This window comes from Capricornis sumatraensis, chromosome 10 (assembly GCF_032405125.1).
Source record: "Capricornis sumatraensis isolate serow.1 chromosome 10, serow.2, whole genome shotgun sequence".
In the NCBI taxonomy this organism is placed as follows: Eukaryota; Metazoa; Chordata; class Mammalia; order Artiodactyla; family Bovidae; genus Capricornis; species Capricornis sumatraensis.
In genome coordinates, this window is record NC_091078.1 from 34974006 (window position 1) to 34996474 (window position 22469).

At 38.0% G+C, this 22469-nt stretch overlaps 1 protein-coding gene across 1 annotated transcript in view; it reads right to left on the reverse strand.

The window, feature by feature from the left end:
* RYR2 (ryanodine receptor 2) overlaps positions 1–22469 on the reverse strand; it is a 578200-nt gene that overhangs the window by 496934 nt on the left and 58797 nt on the right. Inside the window, exon 3 of the mRNA XM_068983081.1 lies at positions 15454–15558. Within this exon, the coding sequence (XP_068839182.1) occupies positions 15454–15558 (105 nt within the window). The remainder of the gene's footprint in view (positions 1–15453; positions 15559–22469) is intronic.

The window sequence follows — 22469 nt, forward strand, 5'->3', positions numbered from 1 at the left end:
CATGCTGACGAAACTGACCTCCTTATTGAGTTTGGTGCTGGTATCTCTGGAAACCACATCATTCAAACACATGGAAATATGTAGCATACTTTGCTTGAGTAGCAAGTTGTCTTTTTAGAGACAAAAAGGCAATAAAACAAAGTGTCTACAAATAGAGGGTATATATTTCAAACATAGACAAATGTCCACATTCTTCTAAGTGGTAGACAAATAGTTGCTGCTCAGTGAATATTTTAGCTATAAGCCGTTTAAGAAGTTATAATCATGTTCACCTTCTAAATCACTACACTAATTTCACAGATGAAAAACAGGTGCATTGTTATATACAGAGGCTTTAGACAAGATGCTGCCTAACGAACACATTAGTCAGTAACATGTTGGTTCATTTATTAGCATCACAGAGCCATTCCCAAAGCAGTATTTTACCAGGGATGTTCCTGAACAGCAAGCTATATAGTACCCAGCTTCTTAAAGTAAAATGTTATTAGTAGTTAATTGGGAATTTCAGTTTCAATATAAATAGCTAGTAACATCATTTTGTCTATAATATAAACAGACTAATCTGTTAAGTTTTTCACTGTTTTTAACCTGTAGAAGACCTCAGCCATTTATGAAGGGATGTGTGTCTTTATACAGGGAAGGTAGTGCTGGGTAAGTAACTAAGACTTCCCTCCTCTGGACTCTCATTGGACTTCACTATCAAAGCATATTTCACCCATGTTCAATCATTATTTACTATTACTTTTCACTATTAAATCACTAAATTCCTCATGAACAAGGTGCATTCTTATTTATTCCTGCGTTACTAGCTTGGAATTCACAACAGCATCTCAATGTACTTTTGTGGAACAAATACTACATGAATCAGTTGGGTGAAGAAGTAAGCAAGGGTTTAACATTCCCCAGATACAGAAATAACTGAGCACAGACTTTGACTTTTCTTTCTGGATAAGGATTTACTGACAACTTGCTACACCTAGTTTGGCTCAAGATGCTGGAGGATCTCAAATATAAATAACATTTGAAATAAGGCTTAAGGATAACGCCACGTCTGCTCAACATTCATTTACATATATAACCCTCCTCTTTCTTGCAAAAAAATCCCTGATTTTGTAAAGGTATCCTCTCTCACTCTTACCCCTCTAAGCCCATTGTGTTGGCCACATTTCCTCTTGCTAGTTAGTAATCTGGGCAACGACTATGTGACAATGGATACAAGGGGAAGTCCACCAAGTCGCTTCTGGGAAAATCTCATTAGTCTCATCAACAAAAGCAAAGAAAGTCAGCTGCTTTGTGTGCCTATGGATGATGCTGAATTTGGGTATCATCCCTGAAATTGCTGTAGCCCTGCTGTAACTACAGAAACTCATCTAAGGACCAAAGAACAGAGCCAAGAGAACTCAAGAAAATCTGTGCCAGAGCCCTAATCAATTAAGCCTGGATTCTCTTGCTTTTTTAGTGTCTTAATATTTTTAAATGGAATATAATAGATTTACAATGTTCTGTTAGTTTTCGCTGCACAGCAAAGTGAACCAGCTATACTTATACATGTATTTCCTCTTTTTGGGGTTTCCTTCCCAGTCAGGTCACCACAAAGTGCTGAGGTCCACTGAGCCATACAGTAGGTTCTCACTAGCTGTCTATTTTATACATATTAGTGTACATATGTCAATTCCAATCTCCAAATGCCAAGTTCCACATTCCACCCATCCTTCCACCCTTGGCATCCATACATGTGTTCTCTATGTCTGTGTCTCTATTTCTGCTTTGCAAACAACTTTCATCTATACCATTTTTCTAGATTCCACATAAATGTATCAATATGATATTTCTCCTGACATCACTCTGTATGACAGTCTCTAGGTCCATCCACATCTCTGCAAATGGAATAATTACATTCAGGGGGAAAATGGACTATGAAGAAACTATCTTCAGTTTACACTCTTCTATATTACTGTTATGAAACCAGAAGATGGAAACGGCTCTGGAATTTAAACTTAAGCTGAAATTTAAGTGAACTTTTATATTGCATGCATGGAAGGCATCACTTTTTCCTAGTTTTATTGAGCTATAATTGATAAATCTCATGGTATAAGTTTAAGGTGCAGAGCATAATGATTTGACTTACAAATATTGTACAATGATGACCCAATAATTTTAGATAGCATCCGTCATCTTAGGTAGATAAAATGAAAGAGAATGCAAAAAAAAAAAAGAAAAAAAAACATTTTTCCTTGAGATGAAAACTCTTACAATTTAATCTCTTAACATTTTTCCTATATATCATATAGCAGTGTTAACTACAGTCACCATGATGTACATTACATCCCTAGTACTTACTTAGAACTGAAGGCTTGTAATTTTGAACCCTCCTCCAATTTCCCTCTTCTCCACCTCTGATAACCGCAAAGCTGATCTCTTTTCCTGAGTTTCTTTTTGTTGTTGTTGTTTCAGATTCCACAAATAAATGAGATCATACAGTATTTGTCTTTCTCTGTTGGACTTAGCTAATACCCTGAAGGTCCATCCATGTTGTCTCAAATGGCAGAATCTCATTTTTATAGCTGAACAGTATTCCACTGTACACAGGTAACACAATTTCTCTATCCATTCATCCATCAATGGTTGTTTCGATTGTTGTGGTTATCATAATGCTGCTCTGAAAATGGGGCTGCAGATATCTTTTCTCATTAATGTTTTCATTTCCTTTGGATATATTCCCCAAATTGCTGGATCATGTGGTGGTTCTGTATCATATCCAGTGGATCATGCAGTGGCTCTGGATCATATCCAGTGGATCATGCGGTGGTTCTGGATCATATCCAGTGGATCATATGGTGGCTCTGGATCATATCCAGTGGATCATGTGGTAGCTCTGGATCATATCCAGTGGATCATGCGGTGGCTCTGGATCATATCCAGTGGATCATGTGGTGGCTCTGGATCATATCCAGTGGATCATGTGGTAGCTCTGGATCATATCCAGTGGATCATGCGGTAGTTCTATTTTTCCTTTCTGAGGATCCTCTATACTGTTTCCCACAGTGGCTCTACTAGTTTACAATCCCACTGAGAGGACAGGATTCCCTTTGCTCTGCAACCTCATCAGCATTTGTTACCTTTTGTCTTTTTGATGATGACCATTTTAAAAGGTATGAGATGATATCTCAGTGTGAGTTTGACTTGCATTTCACTAATGACTAGTGGTGATGAGCATCTTTTCATATACCTGTTTGCCCTTCACACATCTTTGGGAAAATGTCTATTCAGTTCTTTTGTCTATTTTGATTGGATTACTTGGGGGTTTGCTATTGCTATTTGTTATTTTGGAATTGCATGAGCTTGTTATATATTTTGGACATTAACCCCTTATCACATACTATGGTTTGCATAATATGGTTTCCCATCCCATAGGCTGCCTTTTCATTTTGTTAATTGTTTCTTTTGCAGTGCAGAAGCTTTTCAGTTTGGTGGAGTCCCACTTGTTTATTCTTTTATTTTGCTGCTTGTGCTTTACGTGTCACTAATGACTTTCAGCAAGACCAATATATAAAATTTATTGATTCCTTACCATAGTTCAGAAGGCATCTTCCTGACACAAAAATAAAAATTGTGATGTGGTTATTATTTTTCTTTATCAAAAAGGAGCCCTGTTCAGTCTTTTGTCTCTTCAGAGGCAGATTTCTACTGCCCTGAGAATATTTAAAAGTATAATCACAGTTTCATATCCTAATTGTTTGAGTCAGTGTTTTAAGGAGACTTAGAATATGTAGAGCAGTAACATATTTGAAATGATGAACAATAGCAAGTGTTTAAGTAAACTTCATTTTTCTATCCAGTGAATCATTAGCCCAATCATCTGAGTAACTTATTTTTAATAATGTTCAGAACACCATCTATCTTATATGAACCACAAGCAAGATGTGCCAACGCTTCCTTTTCCCTTCACACTACTCCAATTCACTTTAATAAGTGAGAAAGCAAACTGAAAAATAATCAATATGAAAATAAAACTCAACCAGGGTAGATACAACATTAATTATTTTTTAAATATAACTTTATTTATTTTAATTGGAAGTTAATTACTTTACAATATTGTATTATTAATTTTTGATCCTTGGCCGAAATGCCCAAGAGCATGAACAAATAAGTCTTTTAGATATACTGAACATGTACCAAAATCTACTTAAATACAAAAGAAATATTGAGCACCAATTTTGGAATGACAAATAAATACTAAAAACTCTTTAGAGAATAAAGTCTTTTTAATTTAAAATGTGTGTGAACCTATTAATTCGTGTGTGTGTGTGTGTGCATGTATATATACACACACATAGGATAGACTGACATTAATATTGATTGGTTTGCAGGAAAGGCAGGCTCCTATGAAATCACACTTTTCAGCCCTTATTTAACTAGATATCTCTGACTTTCATCTCATCTTATCAGCAACATCTTACTCAAACTCTATTTCCATGATGTAGAAGGGCAAATAGTGGCACCTCAAGGCCATCTGCATCCTAATACACAGAAGCTGTGAATATGTAACGTTGCTGGCTTTGAAGATGAAAGAGGGGCCACCACCCAAGAATAGAAGCTAGAAAAGGAAATGAAGTGTAATAGAGTCCTCCTTAGAGCTATCATAATTAATGGAGTCCTGCTGACACCTTGATTTAGCCCAGTGAGACTAATTTTCAGGATTCTTATCTGAAGAACCTGAAGATAATTAGTTCATGGTGTTTTAATCCATCAGGCTTGGAGCATAATCTGTTAACAACAACCAGGGAATCGAATATATGTGTGGCTTCTGTAGCTATTTTCTCTTGGCTTTCCCATTACCGTCCCGGCTCTTTCTTGCCAGAGCCTTCCATGGGGTGCTCCTCCTCTTGTTCCCACGTTTAGTATTGATATCCCCTTAGGCTCTCCCACTGCTCCCCTCTTATGACATGAATACTCCATAGTAAATAGCTAAAAAGCACAGACTTCAGACTCCCAGTGAGACTAACTTGTATCCTAGTTCACTTACTAAGTAAACTTTGCACATAACATAGTTTTCCATTTTATAGAAACTCCATTTTGTTACTTGAATCATTTTTATATGTTGATTTTTTAATTCTTTTGTTGACAGTAAACATATTTTCCTTGATTTCACTGAAAATAGCCATAATAGCTGCTTTAAATCTTCATCTGCTAAGTCTGTCCCTCTGTTGTTCTTGGTAGTCATTTACCTTGAGATTGGGTCACATTTGATCATTTCCTAAGCAATTGTGAATTGTGTCCTGTCCTTTTATATTGTTGCAGTTCTACTATACACTGCTGAAGAACACTGATGTATTTGTTTTAACGAGCAATCCACTTGGTAGGACTCAAACTGCAAACTGCAAAGTGCTTGGTGGCAGTGCAGATCTCAGAGCAGTAATAACGTTAGCAGTGGTGACTGAACTGACGTCTGTCCCCCATACAGATGGTTAAGCATCAGCCAGAATCCTGGGCAGAGTTTATGCACAAAATTTGGGTCTCCCTCTCTCTGGATTTCTCTTTTCTAGAACTACTCCTTGACTTTCAAAAGGCCCTGAATTTTGTCTTTGGAGAGACTGTGCTTGTTCTTTCAAAGTTTTAGCGACCACAATCTTTAGGCTAAAAACCTTCAAAATATAAAACCAATCTGCCCCAATTCTATTTTCCAAGGCTGGCTTCTCTCCAGAATCTTCCTGCTTTTGTTAAACTCTCTGGAGCCCTCAGGTAATTGCTGTTTGTTTTGCTTTTATTATTTGGACCAAATATTTATTTGGTCTGGAGAAGACATTTGCATTCCCAAAGCAAATGCAGTAACAATAAGATATGGGCTTTAATAAGATATAGGCTTCCCAGGTGGCGCTACTGGTAAAGAAATAGCCTCCCCATGCAGGAGACGTAAGAGAGGCGGGTTCAATACCTGGTTCTTGAAGATCCCCTGGAGGAGGGCATGGCAACTTACTTCAGTATTCTTCCCTGGAGAATGCTATGGACAAAGGAGCCTGGCAGGCTACAGTCCATGAGCTCACCGAGAGTCGGACATAACTGAAGCGGCTTTTCATGCATGCAACCACACAGCTGTAGTGTGCTTCCTATGTGCTATGAATGTTCTTTACACTTCATGATGTATTAGATCCTCACAACAATACAATGAGAGGACACTATTATTTGTCCCTACTTTACAGACGAGAAAACAGAGGTACAGAAAGTTTAAGCAGTTTTCCAAAGACTACCAGAAATTTAACTCATGGAGTTTCTCTATAATCTACATGCCTAATAACTACGGAATATAGCACGCATCTTGAACTTCAACTTCTGCTCTTGCATTTATATAAAATGATCTTAAATGCAATTACTTGCCTGAAATTAGTACTTCATTTTTTGATAAATGTATTTTTTAAAAACTGATTTATGGTGCTTTAATGTTTATACTGCTACTGCTAAGTCACTTCAGTCATGTCCGACTTTGTGCGACCCCATAGACGGCAGCCCATCAGGCTCCGCCGTCCCTGGGATTCCCCAGGCAAGAACACTGGAATGGGTTGCCATTTCCTTCTCCAATGTATGAAAGTGAAAAGTGAAAATGAAGTCGCTCAGTCTTGTCTGACTCTTAGCAACCCCATGGACTATTTTAAAAAACGACACCTCATTTACCAATTAATTTAAATAGCTACTTCATGATGCATTTTGAATACTTTCAGAATATATGCTTCTAAAAAAAGCAGAGATTTTCATTAAAAGAGTGGCACATTTGTATTAATAATACTCCCTATTCTTTTTTTTTAATACTCCCTATTCTATAACTTCATTTTTCATAAAAACTGAAAGTGTCAGAGTCTGATATATCTCTCTATTGATAACTAAGTCTATTGATAACTGTGGCATTTTGTAACTTTAATTACAAGATTATATTATTTAGAAATATGAAACACTCAGGATTTCATATAAAATAATAAACTATTTCAGTAAATTGAAACATAAAAATCATATTAAGAATATCCCTGAATATGTTGTGTATACTCCTCTTGTCAAGTACCAGTTTCTAATAGAATTCTAAAGAACAGCATAATGAGATTAAATTGTTCCCTGGAGAAAAAATTTAAGTGACTTTTATATTAATAGCTTTAATATCATTTCCATTTGTCTTAGAAATGATGTAGTAATAGAAAGTCCAAAGAAAAGTCAAAAGAATGCCAAGTTCCACAAAGTCAAACCCTTCTTTCTGCTAATATAATAATTATATCTACTCTTCTATGATAACACACATCATATGGTACTATAATTATCCTTCCATTCTTGCATTAGACTGTGAATCCATTGATGGCAAAACTCACTTATTATTCATCTTTCTATCCACAGAGGTTTATAAAGCATATCTTCTAAATATTCAAAATTTGCATTAAATATACGAATGATTAGAACTGACTTATTCATACTAAGCAATATTTATAATTACACTGTAATTTTATAGATATTTAAAGTATCATTTATAATTTAAATTATAGGAAACTACCTAAAAAAACCCTACCAATTACCTATAGTAATGAGGAAAACATGACATGAATGAATGATATTAATCAGAACCACTGAAATTAAAAATTTTAATCTCCTTCCTCACCAAAAAGCAGGATATAAGGGACAAATACTGGTTTAATTTTAGTTTTTGTTTCTTGGTTCAAGCTACCAATAGTCTAACAATAAGGCACCAATAGTCAAGCAGCTACAAGCAAAAGTCAAAAGGGAAAGGACCCTACAATTCTGCTGCTGCTGCTTCGGTCATGTCTGACTCTGTGCGACCCCATAGATGGCAGCCCCCTATCCCTGGAATACTTCAGGCAAGAGTACTGGAGTGGGTTGCCAGTGCCTTCTCTGACAATTCTCCTAGAAACAGCTAAACCAAAAGATAGAAAGGACAGTCAATGTTATTTTTGTATATACCCTCCTAAACACTAATATAAGGAAGTCACTTCATATATTCATGATGTTAAAACAAAAGCAATGCATCGTCAACAAGTGAAACTATTAAAAATAGTATTTGAAAAAAAATCAATAAATTTCACAGATTGCAAAACAAAAGCCCTTTCCACTATACTGTTTCACTTCTCAATTCATATCTGTGCTTCTATGAAACAGAATCCTAAGTTAAACTAGATATTACAAAAATAAACTTGAATGAAGAAAGAGTTCATTGAAAATGCTTCTGAATTAAGGTATAATGAAACAAATGGCCAAAAGCATAGGATCATCTAAATTATTAAACTTTATTAACTAGAACACACACAAAAATAAGCAAATATTATCACTGGCACATATAATTATTTCAAAATCATAAAAAGTCATCAGATTTAGTGATTGCAACCCACTCCAGTATTCTTGCCTGGAGAATCCCAGGGATGGGGGAGCCTGGTGGGCTGCCATCTATGGGGTCGCACAGAGTCGGACACGACTGAAGCGACTTAGCAGCAGTAGCAGCAGCAAATGATAGTATATAACGAATATTTAGCATCCATTTAACAGTGGCTGTTTTTATTGTTTTACTTATTCCTTTTGTCATACCTGTATATGCCTTTGACTGAACTGCTACTAATCCCTGACTGCCTTGTCCAGGCCTTGGCAATTTGCTTCCCTGCAACCGTGGCTATTTAAGGAACCCCTCCCCACTCCCTCCAGTATCCCAGCCAGCCAATTCTGCCATGTGATCCTGCCAGTTTGATGATGGCACAGATAGGTTAAAATATAGTCAGTGATATTCTTTGCTTATTTGTGTGTGTGATCTAGTTAATAAGATTTAATAATTTAGATGGTCCTATGCTTTCGGCCATTTGTTTCATTATACCTGAATTAATTCAGAAGCATTTTCAATGAACATTTTCTCCATTGAATTTTATTTTGTAATGTCTAATTTAATTTAGGACTCCATTTCACAGAAGCACAGATATAAAGTGAGAAATGACATGGCATAATAGAAAGGGCTTTGGTTTTGCAATCTGTGAAATTTATTGATAATTCTTTTTTTCAAATACTATTTTTCACTAAACTTGATGACTGGGGCTTCCCAGGTGGCACTAGGGGTAAAGAGCCTGCCTGCCAATGCAGGAGATGCAAGAAATGCAGGTTCCATCCCTGGGTGGGGACGATCCCCTGGAGAAGGGCATGGCAGCCCACTCCAGTATTCTTGCCTGGAGAATCCCATGGACAGAGGAGCCTGGCGGGCTACAGTCCACGGGTTCACACAGAGTCGGACACAACTGAAGTGACTCAGCATGCACAAACCTAATGATAAAGACTGATTTTCCTTAAAGCCACAGAGTGAATATGTGGCACAACTGGTATTCTTAACCAGTTCTCAAATTCTAGAAAACCTAGCTTTTAGCCTACGCTATATCAATAATATGCAAAATAAATCAGAAGAATGACAGGATATGGACAGAAGTGGATACAGAAGCAGACTAGTGATCCAGAGCCACCTAAAACCTGGGGGACAGGGAACAAAAAATTAACAGAAGCAAGGAAGTGCATATACAGAGGATACAAGAAAATTTGGCCAAAGGGATGGGCATTGATCCTGCAGTCATTTTCTCCTTGTTTTATTTGTATCGTCTCCACTCTCAGGATTTTAAAGGCCATATGAGCAGCTATTCAGATAAAGCTAAAAAGCTCTTGGCCTGTTTACTACTGGTATGCTTTAAATAAGAAAAAAAGATGAATTATGTTCAATGGAATTACATAGCTAGTTAGTTAGTTCAGTCGCTCAATTGTGTGCGACTCTTTGAGACCCCATGAATCGCAGCACGCCAGGCCTCCTTGTCCATCACAATCTCCCGGAGTTCACTCAGACTCACGTCCATCGAGTCCGTGATGCCATCCAGCCATCTCATCCTCGGTCGTCCCCTTCTCCTCCTGCCCCCAATCCCTCCCAGCATCAGTCTTTTCCAATGAGTCAACTCTTCGCATGAGGTGGCCAAAGTACTGGAGCTTCAGGTTTAGCATGATTCCTTCCAAAGAAATCCCAGAGTTGATCTCCTTCAGAATGGACTGGTTGGATCTCCTTACAGTCCAAGGGACTCTCAAGAGTCTTCTCCAACACCACAGTTCAAAAGCATCAATTCTTCGGTGCTCAGCCTTCTTCACAGTCCAACTCTCACATCCATACTTTTTCACTGGAAAAATCATAGCCTTGACTAGACGGACCTTAGTCGGCAAAGTAATGTCTCTGCTTTTCAATATGCTATCTAGGTTGGTCATAACTTTCCTTCCAAGGAGTAAGTGTCTTTTAATTTCATGGCTGCAGTCACCATCTGCAGTGATTTTGGAGCCCAAAAAAATAAAGTCTGCCACTGTTTCCACTGTTTCCCCATCTATTTCCCATGAAGTGATGGGACCAGATGCCATGATCTTCGTTTTCTGTATGTTGAGCTTTAAGCCAACTTTTTCGCTCTCCTCTTTCACTTTCATCAAGAGGCTTTTTAGCTCCTCTTCACTTTCTGTCATAAGGGTGGTGTCATCTGCATAGCTGAGATTATTGATATTTCTCCCAGCAATCTTGATTCCAGCTTGTGCTTCTTCCAGCCCAGCGTTTCTCATGATGTACTCTGCATAGAAGTTCAATAAGCAGGGTGACAATATACAGCCTTGACGTACTCCTCTTCCTAGTTGGAACCAATCTGTTGTTCCATGTCCAGTTCTAACTGTTGCTTCCTGACCTGCATACAGGTTTCTCAAGAGGCAGGTCAGGTGGTCTGGTATTCCCATCTCTCTCAGAATTTTCCATAGTTTTTTGTGATCCACACAGTCAAAGGCTTTGGCATAGTCAATAAAGCAGAAACAGATGTTTTTCTGGAACTCTCTTGCTTTTTCCATGATCCAGCGGATGTTGGCAATTTGATCTCTGGTTCCTCTGCCTTTTCTAAAACCAGCTTGAACATCAGGGAGTTCACGGTTCACGTATTGCTGAAGCCTGGCTTGGAGAATTTTAAGCATTACTTTACTAGCATGTGAGATGAGTGCAATTGTGTGGTAGTTTGAGCATTCTTTTGCATTGCCTTTCTTTGGAACTGGAATGAAAACTGACTTTTTCCAGTCCTGTGGCCACTGCTGAGTTTTCCAAATGTGCTGGCATATTGAGTGCAGCACTTTCACAGCATCATCTTTCAGGATTTGAAACAGCTCAACTGGAATTCCATCACCTCCACTAGCTTTGTTCGTAGTGATGCTTTCTAAGGCCCACTTGACTTCACATTCCAAGATGTCTGGCTCTAGATTAGTGATCACATCATCATGATTATCTGGGTCGTGAAGATCTTTTTTGTACAGTTCTTCCGTGTATTCTTGCCACCTGTTCTTAATATCTTCTGCTTCTGTTAGGGCCATACCATTTCTGTGCTTTATCGAGCCCATCTTTGCATGAAATGTTCCCTTGGTATCTCTAATTTTCTTGAAGAGATCTGGAATTACATATAATTAAAATGGCAACCCACTCCAATGTTCTTGCCTGGAAAATCCCAGGGACGGGGGAGCCTGGTGGGCTGCCATCTATGGGGTCGCTCAGAGTCAGATACGACTGAAGTGACTTAGCAGCAGCAAACTGATCTGGATCAGTTTAATCATACTGTTTTAAATAGTAGATATTTCAGAAAACCTCTTTTAATAAAATATTGCAGAAGGCTTCTTATGCTACTTATACTACTAGCTCCCTCTTCCCTGGTGGCTCAGCTAGTCAAGAATCTGCCTACAATGTGGGAGGAACTGAGTTCCGTCCCCAAGTTGGGAAGATCACCTGGAGAAGGGAACATATACCCACTCCAGTATTCTGGCCTAGAGAATTCCACGGACTGTATAAAATCCCTGGGGTCACAAAGAGTCGGACATGACTGAGCAACTTTCACCTTCGTTTTGTATTCTAGTTATTTTACTAATAAGCCACAATAATCAATTCTGTGGAATCACAACTTCATTAAATTAGTAATATTTTTCCTGTTTCATCTTACACATCAGTTTTTGCTATCAATAATCTTCATGATCTGTTGACACAAATGATGTTGGGGATTTCCCATTAAATTCCCTGCAACTTTATAAAAAACATGCATCTATTTGGTGGGACCTAAAGAATACAAGGCAAATGGTGCTTAACCACAAAAAAGAAAAGGCATGATCTAAGTGAAGTCTTTTTTCATTATCATCAAGTGTGTTTGTATTGCTATGTGCATTTCTGGATAATAAATAGTATCAACATTATTAATAGTATTGAATTACATAAGGGAGTTTAGAATTATTTTTTAAAAAACAAGGCTTCTTAAAGTTGATCATAAGAGAGTGGGGGAATTAGGTAATACACAAGATTCTTTTTGATACACTCTTCAACGTGTAGGGAGAGAAACGATCTCCAGCACTGACATATATACACTACCATGTGTAAAGCAGATAGCTGCTGTATAGCACAAGGGGTTCCATGAGACCTAGAGGGGTAGGATGAGGGTGCGGTGGGCACAGGGAAGTGCAAGGGAGGCTCAAGGAGGGGACATATGTATACCTAGAGCTGATTCACGTTGTTGTACAGCAAAAACTTGCACAACACTGGAAAGCTATCACATTCCAATTAAAAAAATAAAGCAGATGCTCAAAAAATTAAAAAATAAACATATCACAAAAAAGAAATGATTTCAAGAAAATTAGCATCTCCTTGCTGACATACTTCATCTAAGACAAAGTGGATCTTTATAAGCAAATCTACTGCATATAACTTATTGTTAGAGATGACAGTTTGCTTGCCAAAAGTATTTGCTATTGATTCTCATGAGTTTAAGGAAGACACATGAGGGGCTAGTAAAGAGGGTATGGATACCTATGGAGTCCAAAGACTTGACTCCTACGAGTGCCAGCAGCATCCGCTGATGACATGTAATCAGATATGATCTTTTGCTGTTTCCACTATTATGATGAAGATGGTTGTTAGGTGGCAAACTAGGTCTCCTAGTAAATAACCTCAGCCCCAAGTCCCTATTGTTCCCTAATTCTGTCCAGCCCATGACTCCTCCAGAATACCCCCAAATTGCTCAGACTAACCCCCAAATCTTGCCAGAACCTTGACTTAAGCATTCTGGCTGAGTTCCGCTCTGAATAATTGATGCCTGTGCCAAACTAGTTATGAAATATTTTGAATATCACTCTTGCATCTCCTGCATCGGCAGGCAGGTTCTTTACCACTAGCGTCATCTGGGTAGCCCGAACATCAATCCCAGGTACAATCAAAACTCTCCTGTAGTCTAAGAGAGCATTTTCTTTCCCCCAAATATAACATCCTCTGAGTCACTGGACAGTGGTTCTTCCTAGTCTGAAAATGAGATTTGGCTCAATGAAATATTTTCCTTTTCTGAAGCTGTTTTTTCTCACTTATCATTTAAGAATTAATGTCTAGTGGTAGCTACACTGGGCTTTATAAATGATGTTCCACATATCACATAAATTATCATGTTATCTCTGACAGAAGCTTTCTAGAGGAGAACAACTCAAAATTAAGCTAAATAAATATATTTGGGGGGCAGAAATTCTAACTAATAAGTATCTTCAATAAGTCCAAAAACAGGATTTTCAACACTTTCTATATACACAGATAATTTGAGAGCTTGCCTAATCCATTGCCCAGATTCTGGGGAGATAAAACCTCTTATCAAGAGTTTAAATTTAGAAAAAGCAGCTTAGCAACCTGAAAATTTTATGGTAATTTAATCATAAGTTGGTATCTACAAAGATAAGTGAAATGACAATACACACTTTTCTAGATGCTCGTGCAAAAGGAAAACAATGTTCCTTCATAAAGCCAGATTGAAATTTCAAAGCAGATATGCCTCAGTGAGTGGAGAAGGCAATGGCAACCCACTCCAGTACTCTTGCCTGGAAAATTCTATGATCGGAGGAGCCTGGTAAGCTGCAGTCCATGGGGTCGCTGAGAGTCAGACACGACTGAGAGGCTTCACTTTCACTTTTCACTTTCATGCATTGGAGAAGGAAATGGCAACCCACTCCGGTGTTCTTGCCTGGAGAATCCCAGGGACGGGGGAGCCTGGTAGGCTGCCATCTATGGGGTCGCACAGAGTTGGACACGACTGAAGCGACTTAGCAGCAGCAGCAGCATGCCTCAGTGATGTTTAAAATCCAAGAGGGGTTGGTTATCCAGGCAGAAAGAAAACTAGTTGAATTGAGAAAGGCTTTAATTCAACCCTACTCCAAAAGCACTGCATTAATATAAAGAAAAACAACTTTTTAAATTTCATGTAGTTTAATACTGTAATTTCAAACTGTTGTAACCAAAAATGTACTTGAAAAATTAAGTATGCATAACATAGTTGGATCTTTTAAAAAATAAGCTGTTACTCTAATATCAAATAAAAATCACCAAAGTATCTCTTCCATATATATATACATGTGATATAGTATTAAAATTTTAAATTAATTTAAAATTAATGCACAAGGCAATTAAAGTCCTAACCTGAGTGATACTAAAATTTAAAAAACTACAAGGCTAATGAAAATATATCACATCAGAATTTATCATTCATTTTCTGTTAAATGGTTTATTATCATTTTTTAATCTCTTATCCAAACCACAGCAATGATTAACAACAAAAACAGCAACACATGGACCAGTAATGGCAAATAAATATGTTCAGTTCCATTCCTGGAAATAGTATAGTTTATTAAAATATATACTGCAGTAATTATAGCAACAAGCAAACACATAACTAGGAAACAAAAATTTGACCAACACCCTCCTGCTTAACTCTAAAATTTAATGAATTAGCTAAGAATGGGTAGTAGCCCAGAATCACTCAACATAGAATGGAACATAATTTAAATTACCAAATAAGCTTTCAAAGAAAAATGCCTGCATTTGGCAACAGAATAAAAATCTCAATTTTCAGAAGAAAATGATTAGCTATTTGCAAAATTACAACTGATTAAAGCTATAACACCATAATTTCGTTACTGCAAATATATGAGGGCCATGAAATTTTACTTGCCATAAAGAAGTTTAGAACATAGTCACATGGTTAGAGGCCTTTGAGAATGAAATAAAGATTAATGACAGCCATGCATAAAGCAATTAATTGAAAGAGCCACAATAACAGCTCTGAAAATGTAAGAAAGCACAGAAATGCTCAAAGAAAGAGATTCTGCTTTAACTACTGAAATAAGCATGAGGTTCAAGGACACAGATTACCCTGAGGATGGGTTTGTGTTTCTTTTGTTTTTGTTTTTTTAATTATTTAAGACATCTACAGATCTCCTAGATAAAGCAGAAAGGCAAACTTAAGAAAATCAGAACTAAACAGCATTGACTTATTTCAGTCAAAAGAACATCTCCAAAACCTGTGAAGAAATCATTTATATAATAACTTAGTTCTTTAAAACACTGCCAGCCTACATAAATTAAGTACTTGCCCCTTCAGACTTTTCCACAGTGTTAGCCAGCATCTCCTGCAGGGCCCGGACAGACAGGGATTGCTCCAGCACGAAGGTGCAGATGGAGAGGTCTGGAGGGACATTCTGTGCAGAAAGAGGGAAAGTCACCATCACCATCACCATCACCATCACCATCAGTCATCCAGACCCAAACTTACCTTATGATACTTCAGTTTCTTTCACAGAAAGAAAAATACTTGTCAGTTCTCTGACATGAGCTCCCAAATCATGCAAATATACTCTCTATACCACTCACACTTAAACCATGTTTTAACTAGTGGATAACTATAGCTACCATTTACGGAGTGCCTACTCGGATTAGGCGCTGCACTCAAAGCTTTCTCAATAATGCTCATGGTCATCTACAACACTACGTTACTGTATGGATAAGAAACTACAGAAGTTACATTACTTTTCCAAGTCACAATTACTAGATTTTTCAAGCTGGGACCAAAAAGCCAGACTTCTCTGACTCTCAAGCATTCATTTCTAATTTACCAAGTAGTTTGTTGATAAAAACTAAAAGGACAGAAAAACATTTCACTTAGTAGTGAAGTTCAGTTCAGTTCAGTTCAGTCGCTCAGTCGTGTCCGACTCTTTGCAACCCCATGAATCGCAGCACACCAGGCCTCCCTGTCCATCACCAACTCCCGGAGTTCACTCAAACTCATGTCCATCGAGTCCGTGATGCCATCCAGCCATCTCATCCTCTGTCGTCCCCTTCTCCTCCTGCCCCCAATCCCTCCCAGCATCAGAGTCTTTTCCAACGGATCAACTCTGCATGAGGTGGCCAAAGTACTGGAGTTTCAGCTTTAGCATCAGTCCTTCCAATGAGCAAATATAAAAACGAATTGGTATAAAATATTTGCTTACATAGGCTTTTTCTTATCCACAAAGATAACAATTACCCTGTTTTACTCAAGTCGGATATCATATCTAGCTTCTAACACTGTATGCAATAGTCTGACTTTTATTTGGTGTGTATGTATTGCTTTATTTGGTCAATCATTCTTTTTTTCTATTTCCTTCCATAAACTTCCACTTCAATCAAGTAATAACCCCATAAATTCTGAAACTCCCAAAAAGTAACTACCAAGGAGACAAACAAAACAGTGTGGGAAGTGACTGCCAAGTTAGACAATACTATCCCAATCAGGAACAAATGTGTTATCACCCATGCAGGCTTTTGTTTCAGACAAGCAGGATCCAGCCGGCAATGCAGCTGTTCAGTTAAGATGTTCACTAGCCTTTTCTTAACAGAAGAACATTATAAATACATTAAACACGAAACACAAGCAAGAATATGTCTTTCTAAAAAGAATATTAGGAGGATAAATTGATAACCTGATTCAGTGTCTCAAAATTACAATTTACATTGTTGAAGTATTTATTAAATTGCATCACTACCAATAAAAATATCCTTATCAGCAGAGAATGATGCTTCAAGGTTTCAAGGAAAGATTAAGTACTACAGTTCTAGGAGTTTAAATTATTTTATGGAAAAAAGAAACATAACCACTAGGTTTACTCATACCCCACAAGCCTTCTTGGCACCCATGTTTTATTTTTGAATGAACTTTTCTGAATTCCTCTACCCTTTATCACATGTTTCTGTGCACCTCCCTTCCAGCCCAACTTCCTTTCATTTCAGTCAAAAGAATCTCTCAAATCTAGGTGCAGCCACTGCTTTTATACTCCACAGTAATTGAAAGAAGTTTTCCTCACTGAGGTACGGAGAAGTCATTCTGGTTTATACAACATTTGGCTTGAACTTTATTTTAACCAGAACGGCTTGTCTTATGGTCTACTAAACAGGCACTGTACATCTGCTTTAACCATTTTTAAAAACTGCATTTACCAGATTGCTTAGATAAGGATAAATGTCCATTTTGAAGACAGAGATAAATGTCCCCACTTCCTACATTCCTAACACTAGCACTCCTTCCGTGATGAGCTTTGTGGCCCAGACACCAAGGTTCACGCTGATTTGCTGCGTTTGAGCTAATCATTCTCTTTAGAAACCTAGAAGGGTTGTATCCCCTGTCATATTTGGTGTTTGTCTTTTGTTCTGACAAGATATAAAACTGTTGTTCAGGCATTCCAAATGGGGCTAGTTGGCCACTGTGGCTGTGGTTTCAGACACATTCCTGTATTACTGAGGACCTGAATTTTCTGAACTGCATCAGATTCAGGATGTCACCAGTCATGGTCAAACAAGATCTATTAGTAGCTGCCAGCTGCACCTCTATGGTCTCCTCATGTAACTATTCAACCATTTCAGCCCTTAACCAATTCTGGTTTAAAAAGCATCCTTACTTTTTGCCAATCCAATTATAACTGACAAACAACTTATGTAACTTTGTGGGGTTTGCCTATATAAGCCTCCCCTACTTTGTAGTCTAGCAGAAGACAGTTAAGATGCTTCTTGAATCTATGGCTTCCAAGCTATAGTCCTCAGTGTGACTCAACTAAAACTCTTATCTACTTCTATTATGGACAGTTTACTGATTATTTCCATTGACAGCAGTCAGCTAGACAAGGGCTTTTTTTCCAAAAATCCTCAGATGAAAGACTGGAAGCTAGGAAACAGACTCTCTTCCACCCTGAAATTCAGGATAAGGTCTTTTAAATTTAATATTCTCAGTTATAACTATATTAATAACAACTTATCACACTAAACCAAATGCTACTGGAAAAAACGGATTGTTTATTTCATTCATATCCACTTAAACTCTCAGAGTTTGGAAGTTACATTTTGACAAATAGCACTGATAGAGAACTATGTTAAGGAATGGTGTGCTGGTGAACTAACGTCTCATAAAAAAAAAAAAGTCTTGATTTGCCCATTTCTGTGGTGTAAATACTCCAATGATGGCTGATTTCAAAGTATCAAAGTTTACTAATCAGCTCACAAACTTGCTAAATATGTAATAATCAGCTCTCAGAAATCTGTAAGAGCCATTGCCAACATACCACTGAAATGATTTCAGACACATATTCATGAATTGCTTTAGAATCAGTATATTATAATAGTTAGAAGACTGGATTCTATAAACAGACAACCAAAGCTGAAATCTAGGCCTTACTACTTAAGAGCTCTTAACTTTTATAATCTTTACTTTCCTTCCCTGAGAAATGGGATAGTAATTATATCATCTTCATATGGATGCTGTGTTAAAATAATTGAGATAATCTAAGCAAAGAGCTTATCATAGTGTCATCACCGTAACAAGAATACAAATTAAGTGAGCTACCGTCATTAGTTTTGCATACTGTCATTTCTCCCCATTTATGAAGCACCACTCATTTCTTAAAATTGGTTCTTAAGTGAATTCTGCTTTAGAGAAATAGTGTTTGAAAACACAAAGTATTAACTATGCACCTGTTCATAACACCTTAAGTGTTCCAGTATTTTCAAGAAAAGGCACTTTCTGGTCATATTGAAAAGTTTACATCTTGGGTATATTTAAATTGTTTCCTGTTTCACTTTAATCAAAATGTTAAAGTATGAATCACTGAAATATCTTACATTTATTTTAAAGAAACTTAAAAATCACATGAATTTGCAATGAAATAATCCTGCCAACCAAATTCGTATTTTTAGACTGGCATGCTCATAACAGATAGTGAGAGTTAACAGGAATAAATGAACAGACAATAAGCAAAGGAAGTTCTCTCTCACAAACTCTAGCCTCTTCTTGCTTTGGAGCTATCTCGCTCTCTCTCTGGCTCCCCCCACAACTCCCCATCAAAACACACAACTGTAACAGAAAGGCTGAGCAGTGTAGAAACAAAAAATGTTTACCCCTTTTCCTTACAGGAAAATTTTGAACAATACAAAGGAATCATTACCAAAACTTGTATACTTTTTCAAGTAAACTACTAAAAATATTCTTTCATTTACATGCATATTTCTTCAAATAACCCTGAATTTTTTAAATCATACTACAGCATTTATATTAAGACCTTTTACCACTTCCCCAAAATGAAATTGTCAGAGGACAATAAATGGTCTTATCCATGAATTAAAGATCAACTAAATGGCCCAAATCAAAATGAATCCTAACATCAAGCACAAGAGATAAAGTAAAACAGTCAATACATCTGTACTGGGAACTTCAATTCACAAGCATTTGCAAGTCACCATCTTTTCCTTACTCTTTTTTTTTTTTTAACTCAAGTCTAATTACTGAGACAATTAATTTTTACAACTTCAGTTTTAAAGAACTTTACTTGCCCTTTCAATGAGTACACTCCCAAATCATAAAATAAATCCTTATGCAACATATGCTTTACCTTCTAGGTGCTTCAAAACAGACCACATGGGAACATGAAGGAGAACTACCACTCGGTCTGTACAGCTCCCTGCCTCTTAAGCATTACACTTATTTGTCATACAAAATTAAACCAGAGAAAAGTATATACTTCAGTCTTTCTTAATGCCCAGAACCCCAAGTAGGCAGACAGTAGGCTCATAATGCTTTTCATATAGAGACAAGATCAACTCAATCAGGATAGGTGTTCTTTGGCAAAAGTAACAAACCAGCAAGCAGCATAGCTGTGTACCTCTTATTCTTTTTAAAACACAAACTGGTCCCCATTCTCCTCCACCTGACAAATATTACATGTTCTCACGGGAGAAAAACAATTTCCAAGAATAACCACAACAGAGCATCTGGCTTTGTTGGCACTGGAGAGTGAATGTAAAATCAATTAGGATTTTAACGGAGGTATACATCAAACCATCTGGCATCCATGGATGTATCTGCCTAACTCACTAATTACAAGCCTATTGAAACATGTCACTGCCTTGACTTAACCGTAACCAATAATTTGGGACTAAATAAGCCATGGGAGGGGGCTCCCCAGGTCGCTCAGCAGGTACAGAATGTGTCTGCAATGCCGCAGACACAGGAAACACCGGTTCTATCCCTGGGTCAGGAAGATCTCCTGGAGAAGAGAATGGCAACCCACTCCAGTATGCTTGCTTGGAGACCCCCACGGTCAAAGGAGCCTGGCCGGATACAGTTCAGAGTCTCAGATGGTCAGACATGACCAAAGCAACGAGCACAGGCCACTGTAGACTGCCTCTCTTGTTATCACCATGTAAAAATTGCATACTAAAAAACCACTCCATTTAAAGACATTGATTCCTTTGCTTATATTTTCTTCCTTAGTGTGAAATATCCAGCTCCAGGTGTCCATCAATGGAAAACAATAAAATCAAATATAAAAGCATTTTTGGTGAAAATTCAAATACTGAATTTTTTTTTAAAATTCTCTCTTTCCAAACTTAATTGTTCATAAACTCCCTCCTACATAGGAATTGGATGAGGTTTTGGATGTTATCTTTCCAAGCCGTTTTCTATACATTTACACACAAGTGTATGTTCGCATAGAAGTAGATAGACGGGGGACTTTCTCAGAGCCCAGTTGTTGAGAATCTGCCTTGCTGTACAAGAGGTGGAGGTTCGATTCCTGGTTGGGGATCAAAGATCCCACATGTTGTGGAGCAACTGAGCCAGTGCCACACCTACTGGGACCGCGTGCCACCACCAGACAGCCCACGTGCTGTAAGTAGAGTTCATGCACCGCAATGAAAGCTCCCTTATAATGCAAGATCCCATACGGTGTAACTAAGAAACTAGTAACTGATGCAGCCAAATAAACAATGTTTTTTTACAAAAATAAAATTCTTAAAGAGATGGGAGTACCAGATCACCTTCGTGCTTCCTGTGAAACCTGTATGCAGGTCAAGAAGCAACCATGAGAACCAGACATGCAACAATGGACTGGTTCCAAGTTGGGAAAAGAGTACGTCAAGGCTGTATATTGTCACCCTGCTTATTTAACTTATATGCAGAGGACATCAGGTAAAATGCCAAGCTGGATGAAGCACAGCTGGAATCAAGATTGCAGGGAGAAATATCAATAACTTTAGACAGGCAGATGATACCACTCTTATGGCAGAAAGCAGAGAGGAATTAAAGAGTCTCATGAAGAAGATGAAAGAGGAGATTGAAAAAAGTTGGCTTAAAATTCAGCATTCAAAAAATGAGGATCATGGCATTTGGTCCCATCACTTCATGGCAAATGGATGGGGAAACAATGGAAACAGTGACAGACTTTATTTTATTGGGCTCCCAAATCAATGTGGATGGTGACTGCAGCCATGAAATTAAAAGATGCTTGCTCCTTTTGAGAAAAGTAATGACAAATCTAGAGAGCAAATTAAAAAGTAGAGATATTACTTTGCCAACAAAAGTCCATCTGGTCAAAGCTATGGTTTTTCCAGTAGTCACGTATGGATGTGATAGTTGGGCCATAAGGAAGGCTGAGTGCCAAAAAATTGATGCTTTCGAACTGTGGTGCTATATAAGACTCTTGAGAATTCTCTTGGGCAGCAAGGAGATCAAACCAGTCAATCCTAAAGGAAATCAACCCTGAATATTCATTGGAAGGATTGATGCTGAATTTCCAATACTTGGGCTACCTGATGTGAAGAGTCGACTCTCTAGAAAATACCCTGATGATGGGAAAGACTGAAGGCAGGAGAAGGGGACGAGAAAGGATGACATGGTTGGATGGCATCAACGGACATGAGTTTGAGCAAACTCCAGGAGGGAAGCCTGGCGTGCTTCAGTCCACAGGGTTGCAAACAGTCAAGATATGACTGAGCAACTGAACAACAAAGACTGGCTTTATCCATTAATGGGCTAACTTTATGTCAATTACATATTTTAACTTACTAATATGTATTGAAGATCACTGGTCAGTTCAGTCGCTCAGTCGCGTCTGACTCTTTGCGACCCCATGAATCCGCAGCACGCCAGGCCTCCCTGTCCATCACCAACTCCCGGACTTCACTCAGACTCACGTCCATCGAGTCCGTGATGCCATCCAGCCATCTCATCCTCTGTCGTCCCCTTCCCCTCCTGCCCCCAATCCCTCCCAGCATCAGAGTCTTTTCCAACGAGTTAACTCTTCGCATGAGG